General features: G+C 37.7%; 2 protein-coding genes across 2 annotated transcripts in view; one reads left to right on the top strand and one right to left on the bottom strand.

The window, feature by feature from the left end:
- Nucleotides 1-2,959, top strand: part of SPATA9 (spermatogenesis associated 9) — a 31,136-nt gene extending 28,177 nt beyond the window's left edge. Inside the window, exon 5 of the mRNA XM_004375037.3 lies at nucleotides 2,359-2,959. Coding sequence (XP_004375094.1) covers nucleotides 2,359-2,646 — 288 coding nt within the window. The 3' untranslated portion in view covers nucleotides 2,647-2,959. The remainder of the gene's footprint in view (nucleotides 1-2,358) is intronic.
- A 2,229-nt stretch (nucleotides 2,960-5,188) lies between these two features.
- RFESD (Rieske Fe-S domain containing) lies at nucleotides 5,189-10,993 on the bottom strand. Its single transcript, XM_023730075.1, has 4 exons — nucleotides 10,668-10,993; nucleotides 7,306-7,481; nucleotides 7,163-7,197; nucleotides 5,189-5,449 (listed from the first exon to the last, which is right to left on the bottom strand). The coding sequence occupies exons 1-4, from the start codon at nucleotides 10,793-10,795 to the stop codon at nucleotides 5,189-5,191; spliced, it is 600 nt and encodes a 199-aa protein (XP_023585843.1). The 5' UTR covers nucleotides 10,796-10,993.
- Between the last annotated feature and the right edge of the window lie 1,984 nt (nucleotides 10,994-12,977).

Below are 12,977 nucleotides of genomic sequence, written 5' to 3'. Positions count from 1 at the left end.
TATATATATAGGAAGTTAGTGCCTGTGAGTGGAACCGTGCTGAGTGAATAGAGTGGTAAGTCAGACGGGAGGTGAAGAACTACACTTAAGGTGAGCAAAGAAGGACTCCATGAAGGAGACAAAGAAGGAAAAATCATAAAAGTAGGAAGAGAATCAGGACAAAGCGTCAAGAAAATAGAGGCTTAGGAAGTTGTGAGCAGTCAAATATCAAATACAAAGAAAAAAGGTCAAGTAACAGGAATATTTGAAAAGTGGCCATTAGATCATGTAGTAAAGATGTTAGATTTAACCATCTTGAGAACTACTTCAGTGGAGTGGTGGGATAAGGAAGAGAAATAAGATTTTGGAGTGAATCGAAAATGATTGAATGGCAATCATAAATGACTCTGGCTTGACCAAGAAGAGTGTATGTAGCAGTCAAGAAGAAACAAGGTCCTAGGGATTTTTTTTTTCCTTTTAGGATGGGAGATACACAAGCATGTTAGAAGTCGTAGGGGAAATGCCAGTCAAGAGTGAGAGGTTAAGGAGAGAGGGAATAATTGATAGAGATGATAGTAGAAAAACCCAGTTGCCGCTGAGTTGACTCTGACTCATGGTGACCCCCCATGTGTGTCAGAGTAGAACTGTGCTCTATAGGGTTTTCAATAGCTGATTTTTCAAAAGTAGATTGCCAGGCCTTTCTTTCAAGGCAACTCTGTGTGCACTCAAACCTATAACCTTTCAGTTAGCAGTCCAGCATGTTAACCATTTGCACCACCCACAGACTCAAAAGATAGTAGGGTATAAGTTAAAAAGCAAAGGTAGAGGAATACTCACCTTGATCAAGACTCTTCACCTTCTGAGACTGGAGGAGAGGTAGTTAGAATGGGTACAAATATAATTTTGTAGGTGAGAGAAGAGGAAATGTGTCAAATAGAACTGGACTTCTTAACCTTTTTTCACATCATGGCATAGAAAATGATCATATTTGCAGTAAATGGATGAGGTTGTTTGCATCTAGAGGTGATGGATCTGAGAGTCTCTGAGTTTGGATATGTTCAGGTGCAAGAAACAAAATACCTGATTAGCAGTGGTTTAATCAATAAAGACATTTAAATATTTCACTTAGACTTCTAGAATTAGGCAGTCCCAGGTTTGTACCATTGATCGACAATGTCATCAAGAACCTGGGGTCTTACCATCTTTCTCTGCTATCCCATTTGTTGTTTTTTGTCCTTAGGCTTGTTGCCCCGTGCTCAAGCATCACATGCATATCAGTATACAAAGTAGGAAGGAGGGGAATGGATAGCAGCAAAAGAAAGTCTCTCCTTTTATCTAGAAGAAAGGACTTTTCCAAAAACCCTTCCCAACCTTCTCCCCAGCAGATGTTCCATTTTATCAAATTAGCCAGAAGAGGGTGACATGGTCACACATTTAAATGCAAGGAAGTCAGCAAAAGCATCTGGTGCTTCCCCACTTTATAGAGGGAGGCAGGCAAGAAAGGAGGAAGCTGGAGGGCAGGAGAAAATAAAGGCTGTTCAATTAAGGGTCTCAATCCCTTTTCTATTATCTTCTTTATGAAAATCCTTTTAAGTGCTTATAGTCCATTATATCACCTTCAGGTATCTCTTCTGTAAAGTAAGCTAGTTTCAATCCCATATTGCATGAATTTTATTATTCTCATTGCTTGCCTGAAATACTTGGCATTGTCATTATCCTCATCACCATAATCAGGAAAGATTTACTAACACTGCCATTAGCAAACTTACAAAGTAAGTTGAACAGATGTAGTTCTTAGTGATTCCCAATTTTTGAAAATTATTTTTGTCTGTATGTTTGATTTTGATACCATTCTCCTTAAAGTACTGAATGACTTTTTTTTAGGGAGAGTGGGTCACACTTTTGCTTAGAATTCAGTGATCTACTAGCTTGCTAGATTCTTATCCAAATGTTTATCTCCTTCCTATTGCACACACAGGTATAAGCAAGGTCTGGGGGGAATGAGGAATTAAAACCAACCAGCCTATCCTCAGATATTAACATGTTTGAGGACAAATTCCATCCCTCAGAACATATTTCATTTCGTTAATTCAAGAGAAGAAAGATGTAAAACATACAATCAATTGGGTAAAAAAGATGTAAAGCACGTCTTTATTGAAACATTCTAGATTTTAAGTTTCTGTCTACATTGTGGTGTGATAAATTTAGAACCAGGAATCAATCTTCTGATGCTTTCATGTACCAGGGATTCCTGAATAGAAGTGGTTCTTTATTAGAATATGTAGATTAATAATTTTATGTTAAACACATTCTATTATACTTAAAGGAAGTAGCTTAAAAGGAAACCTTACTTTTCAAAACCAATTTTTTATTATATAGGCAGTCTGTGTTAATGCTGTGCTGGAGAAGGTAAAGAGAATTTTCCAAGAAGAAGACTCCATAAGGCAAAACAGAGAGGAGAGCGAAAACCTTAGAAAAGCATTTTCTGAGCCTGTGCTTTCTGAGCCTATGTTTCCTGAAGGTGAAATCACAACAAAACCTTACAGGTCATTGCCGGAGAAGCCAGACAACATTTCAGATCGCCCCAAGCTTCCTGCTCATAAGTTGAGTAATAAGATTCAGGTTTTACATTCTGTGTTTGACCAATCAACTGAAATGAATGAATGAGCAAATCTGAGCGTAAATATCATTGAACAGAGCTTAAGAGTTATCTGATGGCACATTTCATCTGACAAAGCTATGAGTCTAGTTTACATATGCTGAATGTTCTGCTTTTAATAAAAGGGAGGGGACTACTACTAAAATGTCATTTGCTCTAGTGTTTATATGGTAGAAAAAATAAAACGAATCTTGATGTAGAATATACATATGACTATTAAGACATTTTTAATGAACGAGAAAAGTCACCTTTTGGTGGGTTAGACTTCACGCTGTGGTTTATAATATGGGCCCTACTTATAATAAATTTCTTTTTATTAAAGACCTATTTTGAGTGTCTTTCCAATTATTTATCTGGGGTAAACACCTTATCGAAATGTTACATATTCTTTTTCAGAGAAAATAAATGGACATTGATTTTCTATCTGCAGGCTGCATAGTTGGAGTCGCCCTATTTACTACCAATTCTTTTGTAACTTATCTGTGAAATTATGAAGAAAGGACTTGCAATTCATAGATGTCACAAATTTATAAAACAAAATATTATTTGCAAATCTGATTAGAAGATTTCTATATATGAGGACAAGTCATGACATGACATTTAGAGAAACAATTTAAACTTAGGGCCAGAAATAAAATCCATATTAGTCATTGTTGCCATGGGGTCCTTAAAAAAAACGTTTCTGTAAATAATTGGTCCCGCAAACCAGGGCCATGTTTTTTGCCTGTAGGAGGTATGTTGGTTTCTTTCATGCACTTCAAATTCTGGACACATTAGACCTTACTTGTCATTAGAGGGAACCCTGGTGACGCAGTTGTTAAGCGTTTGGCTGCTAACTAAAAGGTTGGCAGTTCGAATCCGCCAGGCAGTGCTTGGAAACCCTATAAAAAAAGGCAGTTCTACTGTGTCCTATAGGGTCCCTATGAGTAGGAATTGACTTGACAGCAATGGGTCGGTCATTAGAGGATTAGCACCTGCTCTAATAGGCTGGGATGCACCCATCCCAGAGATGGTATATCTCCTGTGCCTGCTAAATAACTGCTGCTATAAACAGTAATTATAAAAACCTCAAGCCTGGCTCATTAATAGTCTGAGAAATAGTAGCAAGTGCTGTATGCCTTCGTGCTACCCATACACTGACAGATAAGGAAATGTAATAATTTATAGCACGGGGCTAAGCAGAATCTTTATGATACATAGCTAATTTACTTACTGCTTTTACAATACCCAAGAGAAAGATTCCAGGTAGGCCCCTTAGAATGATTAAGTATCAGGTATGGAACCTTAATTCAACCCACACTAAAATGACTATCATGCTTTGAGACTAGGTTCCAATCTTGACAAACAGCTCTCCTCCAGTGTGTAGTCATAATCTGCTCACCCTAATCCTTCTGGTCCCACTTATCCCCAGCTCCTATTCTATGATGAGATGAATGAGTACTACACGACCAGCACCCACAGTGTTATTGCAAATATTCAACAACTAGTAGGGCCTAGGCACCACGCAACCACAATAGCGCTGGCCATAAATAACTGGCATGGCAGAGCCATGGTGGACCAACTGAACGTCAGCCCTGTCTGTGAACTAGGCAGAAAGGACTCGGAGAAAACAAAACTCTAAATCTCTTCTCTCCATAACATTTATGTGGAACATTTAGTTGTACACACATGCACAAAAGTTCTCTGAAAATAAAAAAAATCTTTATTTGAAAACTTCATATATATACTGAAAGCACTTTGGCCCACTATCCAGGGGCCTTCAGTCTGTGTGTGGCTTCCTTCTAGCCTGTCTGCCTTCACTGGAGAGAAACTGACCAAAGTTTGTTTGGTTTTGATGTCCAGCACATTGAGAAGTTTCTTAAGTTCAGCATACATAGTGATTCCATTTTTGGAGGCAATTTTTAAGATTAAAAAGTATGCTACATATTTGTAAAAATTTTTACAAAATTGTAAAAATTGTACAGTCAAGATCTGGGAATTTCAATGTGTTTAAATTTTACCAAAAAAAAAAAAAAAAAAGAACTAAAAAATAACAATCAAATGGGGCGGTGGGGAAAGCATAAAGGTATAGATGAAATAAGAATGGTGGAATGCTGAAAACTGTTGAAGTTGGGTGATATATACGTGGGAGTTCATTGCATTATTCTGTTTACTTTAAATATATTTAAAATATTCCAGAATAAAGTTGGTTACACCAAATAGGGATTCTTTCCAGATAATTTAAAATCTTTCCTGCTGGATCTTACTTTTTACCTTTTATTCATTTTAGATGCTTCAAATTATTTTCACCCTACTTAAACAGTCTATAAAACTATAACCTTCAGGTTCCAATCCATTTTAGAGGACTTGATAAAATGTACTCTGTAGATCCTGATGATAATCCTTATACTAAGTACAACTGCATTTAAACCTCTTAAGTTTATACGACTTCTAAAGATAGGTAATGTGCCTATGTTAGAAAAAAAATTCATCATCTTTGGTACTGAAGCAAGGTTATTCTAAAAATATTTTTAAAGCATACACAGTTTTTTTCATTGCCATATATTTTTATCATGAACTCTGAATTACTTTGAAGTCTCCAGTGGCATAAAAATCAGAGTCACATTTAAAAGTTTCTTTAGAAAGAGTCACATAAATATTCCCGTTGTCCACTGTCACTGTATGAATCCTTTGCTTTAGTCCTTTGGAACACCACTTGGGTTTTGCTGATGGGTCTTTAGGATTTATAGACTGATACAGTCCTTCTCCTGTTGCCAGAGTAATTTTGTATTTATGCCAGGGGCAAACAATACAAGATCGGCCATCAAAATCCTGAGGAAGAAAATGATTAATAGTCTGATGTTCCAAATGTTCATGATAATACCATATTCAGAACCTATTGCAGAAGAACCAGGTTAAAGAACCTACCAAAAAGCTTCTCTTTTTTTCCCTCCCATTTACAAATTATTCAGCATAAGGCAGAACCTAATCTGAGCACAGTCATCAAGTCCTTTTTGCAGATGATTAGAAACCCAGTGGGTTAGAGCTCTATCAGAAGATGTCTTGCTTGGCAGCTGTACCATGTGACTGTAGCTGCACTATTATCTATAAGATGTTAATGTCACTTCCTTGACAGAAATGGAGAAAAGGCTTTCAGTGCTTCTAAAGGAATTTTCACTAACTGCGGGAAGAATTGTAAGCTTTAGATTTAAATTCAAGGGGGATTACTAAAGGCATGAATGTCTATATTAATTGAAGAACAATTTCTAATCCAAATAAGCCAACTCCCAATTTTGAAGGTTTTTAACTGTCTTAAAAGCTGTGCTTCTCAAATGTTAAACTGCATTTAATCACCTGAATCTTGTTAAAATGAAGACTGTGATTCAGTAGGTTTAGGGTGGGAACCCAGATTCTGCATTTCTAAAAAACTCCCGGGTGACACACCGATGCTGCTGGTCTGCGGACCACACTGTGAGTAGCAAAGACTGAAAGCCCTCATTATGGACTGGAACTGAGGGCAATTTTTCCATGATGGCATCATCACTGGGTGCTTAGGTTTCTCTTCTACACTAGAAGTGCAGGAATGCTGACGGGGTACTCCCATAGAACTGTCAGCAAACATTCACATGAATTTAAACACATGTCTGTTCTTTAACATGAGAAGTGGAGGTGTGGAAACAGGGATCAAGTGGAGAGAGAGTGGAAAGCCGAGTTCAAGCTTGTACTTTACACCAGTCAGAGAGAGAGAGAATCATCAGCTTCATAAAGCAGAAAGCCAAGAAATAAGGCAGCTAGCTTTGTAATGTAAGGTAGTAAGGCAGTTCCCCATTCCTCCTCAGTTAAGCCTTCAAAGTGTGGTTTCATTTATATATGTGTGTGTATGTGTATTTTATATTTACATTTGTGTTACATTATAAAAGTAATATGTACTCATTATAAAAACTTTAAAGTAAATTTAAAAAATGTAGACGTGTATAAAGTAAAAAGTGAACATTATTTTTACAAAAAAGGGGTCTCATTAGACCTAACATTCTACAACTTGCTTTCTTCACTCAAAAATATATTATTACCATCTCTTTGTACCAGCACATATAGGTGTACTTCATTAATTTAATGGCAGGATAGTATTGCATAGCGTGGCTATATCATAATTTATTTAACCAGTTTCCTATTATTAAAACATTTAGGTTGCCTCTAATCTTTTCATTATAATAATGCTGCAGCAAACCTCCCATTCATTCACACACGCACACACACACACACACTTAAGCATTTGTGCAATTATATCTGTAAGATAGATCTCTCAAACGTGCGTGTGTATGAATGTGTGTGTGTATGAACGTGCGTGTGTATGAATGAATGGGAGGTTGTTTGTAAATGGTTTTCTTTACATTGTAGAGCTGTGAATTCCTTGAATACTGGTGATTATATTCAAAGCATTCAAATATAATTCAAACCCAACTATAAATTATTTTTAATGAATAAAATAATAATAATAATAGGAAACATCTGAGTTTGTTGAAAATAGGTTTAAATTTTACATACCTCTATTTCTCCCAAATGTAAAGGTCCCCCTGAATCTGAAAAGGAATTAAATATTACATCGGGTCACTAGAAAATTTGATATTTTGATGGTTTTGTGGTTAGTAAATAAATACAAGGTTTACATATGAAAAATAAAATCTTACGGTAACAGCGAATATCCATAGCATGATATTCTCCTTTGTGGTAGAAAATCACCACTTCTCGATCATGGACAACAGCTGTCATTCTTCCAGATTTTTTAATGTCATCTTCTCTGCCAACACATACAGAAGACTGTTCCTTCTTTTCAGGATTTTGTACAGAGACGTTGGGGTCCATGCTAGTTGAAAACAACAAATGAATTTTGTGAGTAGCCTTCATTAGTTTGGCTATAACTTAATCCACAGAGATAATCATATGTCTGGATTTCTCTAATGTATTTTTCTGTAGCTGTATAAAATATTCATAAATACTGGATATAATCATTCAATATACTGAGTTACAGACTGCCAAAATTAGGAAGTTTCAGAGCTCTTAAGACGTAGAGGCTGAAGTTTCACTATCCTTTTATTATCAAATTCAATGCTAAACTAGAAAAAAAAAAACTCATCGCTGTCGAGTCGATTCCAACTCATAGCGACCCTATAGAACAGAGTAGAACTGCCCCATAGGGTTTCCAAGGAGTGCCTGGTAGATTCAACTGCCAACCTTTTGGGTAGCAGCCGTAGCTCTTAACCACTATGCCACTAGGGTTTCCTCAATGCTAAACAGTATCCAGTTATTATCTACATCATTTTCAGCCTTCAGCAGCAGAAGGTGGGATTCTTTGATAGTAAGTTTGGACCCCATGTAGAGGATTTTCCTGAGGTCTCCCATATGGGGGCATTTAATCTTTTTTATGATAGTTTTTGAATAAAGCCATATACCCTGTCTTGCCAAGAATGTCTATATATTTATTCTTTCTCCACTCCTAATTTTAAATCTATCCCGATATTCCTAATCTCCTTTCATTAGAGACAGGAGTTATTATCCCAAAGTTTCTGAAAGCATTTGTTTTCCTCCCTGTCTTAGGATAGAGATTGTGATGGTTTTGACGATCACTTTCAAAGGGTTAACCAAAAAAAGAGACCTTTTTCTCCTACTTAAGAGCATATTTTGAATCTTTGCATGCAATGAGATAAAAATAACAAGATACAAACAGACCAGTCATAGGGTTTTGCTTTTTATTTCCTAAAAAATTATATTATCAGATATCCCTGCGTGGTTTCTGCCCTATGCTGGAGAATGGGAATATTCAACCATCTGGACAGTGTCCAGCCTCACATATAAAATAAACTCACTCTACAGAGAGCTCACTCTACAGGAGAAAGGTTGCCTGCACATTCAGGTGAGATCATGTGTGCACCTAGACCATTCTGTCGAAGCAGGGCTACTTCAATCCCTTTATTGTTTGACAAAAATTAAAGACTTATGACAGATGGCAGAAAATTAAAGGCTCATAGTGACATCTAATCACAACTTTTATATTTGGGACACTGATGGACAAATTTCTCTTAGTCTATTTAGGGAGTATCATGGTTTGAATTATGTCCCCCCAAAAATGTGTATATCAGTTTGGCTGGGCCATGATTCCTGGTACTGTGTGGTTTTCCTATATGTTGTAAATCCTGCCTCTATGATGTTAATGAGGGAGGATGGGCGGCAGTTGTGTTAGTGAGGCAGGACTCAATCTACAAGATTGGATTGTATCCTGAGGCAATGTCTTGAGATATAAAAGACAGAAGTGAGCAGTGAGACAGGGGGACCTCATACCATCAAGAAAGCAGTGCCGGGAGCAGAGCACGTCCTTTGGACCGGGGTCCCTGCGCCGAGAAACTCCTAGTCTGGGGGAACACTGATGAGAAGGCCGAGAGCAAGAAAGCCTTCCCCTGGAGCTTACACCCTGAATTTGGACTTTCAGCCTACCTTACTGTGAAGAAATAAATTTCTCTTTGTTAAAGCCATCCACTTGTGGTATTTCTGTTGTAGCAGCACTAGATGACTAAGACAGGGAGGCACAGATGTTTGAAGAGGATCTCTGGTGACACAATGGTTCAGCGCTTGGCTGCTAACCGAAAGATCGATGGTTCGAAGCAACCAGGGGCTCTGTGGAAGAAAAGACATGGCAGTCTGCTCCCATAAAGATTATGGAAGAACAGACATGGCAGTCTGCTCCCATAAAGATTACAGCCTCGGAAACTCTATGGGGACGTTCTGCTCTGTCCTATAGGGTCACTATGAGTCGAAGCTGACTTGATGGCATACAACAAAAACAACAGGTATTTGAAGAGAGCAAACAGACAAAATTACCAAGCAAAAGCTATAGAGAATAATCTTCAGCACAGCGGAATTATAAATTAAAAACTTTCAACAATGGATCTCCATATTCTCTTTCTGCAGAGTTCTCCTTCCTCATTAGTTAATCATTCATTTGATAAATATTTTCTGAATATCCACTTACTCCCTGGCGCTTCAAGAGATACGACAGGTAAGGTCTCTGCTCTCACAGAGATTTTAGTTGATAAAATAGATAAGAAAACAAGTACATAAATAATTACATAGTATGTTAAGAGTCATGGAATAAACTGGGTAATAGGAGAAAGAGTAACAGAGAGAGGCCATTTTGCAAAGAGTGGGCTGGGAAGATGACAGTTGAGCTGAAACCCCCCAAAAAATGCAAGTGAACTAGACAGGGTAAGAGCTGGGGGAAAAGAGAATTTTAGGCTGAAGGAACAGCAGATACAAAAACCTGAAGAAAAGGCTTGTTAATCTGAGGAACAGAAAAGAGACTGGAGCATAATGAGCATGGGGAGTGGCAGGAGATGAGGCTGGCAAGGTAGGCAGGAGCCAGGTTGTGCAGTGCTGTGTGTAGATTTTATTCTAAGAGAAATGGAAGGCATTGAGAGGCATAAGGCAGGGAAGTGTGACACAGTTTGTTTTTAAAGGTCACCCTGGCTGTGTGGAGAATGAATTGTACCAGAATAAGAGTGGAAGCATAGAAATCAGAAAGCTATTGCAGTGGCCCATTGGAGACATAATGGTGGTTTGGACTAGGCTGACTCTGTAGGTGGAGAAAAAGTAGCAATAACAACAATAATAACAGCAGTAGCTACATTTATATTGTGCTTACTACATGTCAGGCACTGCTTTAAGACTTTATATTTATTTATTAACTCATTTAATCTTGCAACATAGTACTACAAAGTAGGTACTAATATTAATTTTACCATGAGGACCTGAGGCACAGAAATGTGATTCACTGGAACGAAGGAGCTGCCGAAAAAGACAAAAGGATGGCTCCCAGGTTTTAGGTTTGTGCAGCTAGGTGGATTGTTGTGCCAATGACTGTGATAGGGAAGTCTGAGAAAGGAACAGTATTTTCGCAGGAATGCAAAATAAAGAGCTAGCTACATTTTGCACATGTTGTGTTTGAGGTGCCTAAGAGATTCAAGTGGAGCTACCAAGTCAGCAGTTAGATATCTAAGGCTGGAGTTGAGAGTCACTAGAGAGATAAATTTGGGAGTTTTCCAAGTTAATGGAATTCAGTGGAATAACCTGGAGTGCGAGTATAGATAGAGAAGAGGGTCCAGGACAATTCCTGGAGCAAATCAACATTTAGAGGCCTGAAACAGGCCAAAGAGAGGCAAGACAAGTAGAGTGTTCCAATCTGTTGCTAATCAAGTGACATTAATTCACTGCTTTCTTCTCTATCCCATATTCTCCTGAAATTGCAAATAAGTAGTAATCCACCAAAAAAGGCAGGCAAAGAAGTAATATCCACTCCAATACCAGCTACTTCTGTATATTAAGCAATGAATGATACATGAAGAAAACCTGGGCTTCCTAGGTTTGGTTGTCCCAAAAACTTTGGTGGTTTCATACAGAGCTGGGACTACCCTGTACTTATCTCTTTTTATAACCTCACTTATTCCCTATACCTCTACTCTCCTAGAAATCAAATGCCAGTTAGCGTCCAAGCAAGAGTTTACATCCAGAATATAACCATTACTGATCTCTTTACCCCATCTTTCTAAAGTTCGTCTTCTACCCTGCTCTTTACTATCCTTTTGCCCAAATATAGAAATTAAATGGTGATCTGAGAAATCTGTAAATATCATTCATAGGGACAGGTGCAAGGGTCAACTCTACCTAGGTCTGACTTAGTCCTTGAGTCAAAATAATGATTCATACACACCCCTGTATAACATTTAATAAGCAGTCTTCAAAATTCAATGTTAAGCATACAATCAGCCTTAAAAATGGCATGTGTGTATTTTCAACTCAAAATAACTATTTGGTCATCTTGCCATGCCTCAGTAGTTATTTATTTCCATCACAAGCCTTCTAAAACAAAATGTGACAGCAATTTTTCTTAAAGGTAATTCTTCCAGGTTTTACTTTTTCATTTTTTCAGTTCTAAACATTTTTCATTTCTCAGTGCCGTTTTAATAAAATTACATTATTTTATGGATTTCTTTAATCAGAGTGGGGAACTATAAAAAGGTCCAGATAACTTGAGGTATTCAGCCCCACCTTATGTAAGCCCTGCCGTATGGAAAAGGAAAGGAAGTGAATGAAAGTGATGGCTCATGTCAGTTGTACAGACCTAGCTACTGTTAAACATTAGGAGGTTTGGTATCGAATGCTCAGGATATTAAATTCATATTAAAAAAAATTATTGCCCTCCAGTCAATTTCAACTCATACCAACCCCATATGTTACAGAGTAGAATTGCTTCATAATGTTTTTTTGTCTGTAACCTCTACGCAAGCAGATGGCCAAGACCTTCTTCCGCAGCATGGCTTGTTGGGTTTGAACCACCAACCTTTAAGTTAGTAGTCAAGCACAAACCGTTTGTGCCACCCAGGGACTTTGCTTTTGTTGTTAGGTGCTGTTGAGTCAATTTCGACTTATAGAGACCCCATGTAACAGAGTAGAAGTACCCCACAGGGTTTTCTAAGCTGTAACCTTTACAGGAGTGGATCGCTAGGTCTTTCTCCCATGGAGCTGCTAAATGGGTTAAAACTGCCAACCTTTTGGTTAGCAGCCAAGTACTTAACTGTTGCACCACCAGGGCTCCAGAGACCTGAATTACTTGTCTATAATTTAAGGTATTTAAGAAAATTACAAATCACATGTCAACTTCAAGTAAGTATTCTAATTTTAGGGGAATGAATCTTCACAATCCACATCCTCTTTAAATATAGTAATATTGTCATATTTCATAGGAAGTTATACAGGATGACAATGTACCTTTCCTTAATCAACAAGAACCTGCCATTTTAATTTCACTCAAGTCTTAGGTTATCATTTTATATATAAAAACACACCCAATTTCTTTAAAAGGCACACTTGGACCTTGATGTACCTAGCTTAGAATGGTTACAAACTATGGATCCATTGTGTTCCCAACAAGAGGGAAAATTTGTTACATGGCCATGCCAGTGGCCTTCTGGAGGGAATTTTCCTGATGGCTTCTCTAAATATTTATTTAATCCTGTATGATCGGTTAGAAGTTTTAAAATGTTAGGAGGAAAAGAGCATGGCTCATCTACAAAGTTTATAAAACAGAGAAATTATTATTCAGAAATAAAACTTCTGAGTGCATTAGGAGTGAGCTTTAGAAAAAAGGAATTTATAGGCCACTACTTTGAGAGGGGTGGAACTAATGGTTAAGAGTTTGACTACTAACCAAAAGGTTAGTGGTTCAAAACCACCAAGAGGCACCTCAGAAAGAAAGGCCTGGCGATCTGCTTTCAAGGTTGTATTTTCAAGGTTATGTAATTGGTCACTGCCT

The sequence above is a fragment of the Trichechus manatus genome, unplaced genomic scaffold (genome assembly GCF_000243295.1).
Source record: "Trichechus manatus latirostris isolate Lorelei unplaced genomic scaffold, TriManLat1.0 scaffold00032, whole genome shotgun sequence".
NCBI classification, from domain to species: domain Eukaryota; kingdom Metazoa; phylum Chordata; class Mammalia; order Sirenia; family Trichechidae; genus Trichechus; species Trichechus manatus.
The sequence above is the reverse complement of the archived record's forward strand: the minus strand, read 5'-3'. Positions and strand labels throughout refer to the sequence as shown.

Bases quoted from the DNA above. Each gene is read 5' to 3' on its own strand.
- RFESD (XM_023730075.1), bottom strand. From the start codon at position 10,795: ATGTTGATTTGCTCCAGGAATTGTCCTGGACCCTCTTCTCTATCTATA. The intron at 7,482-10,667 runs GCCTTAGATATC...GTTTTCAACTAG, and splicing joins TCTAGTGACTCTCAACTCCA to CATGGACCCCAACGTCTCTG. The intron at 7,198-7,305 runs GTAAGATTTTAT...ATTCCTTTTCAG, and splicing joins TATGGATATTCGCTGTTACC to ATTCAGGGGGACCTTTACAT.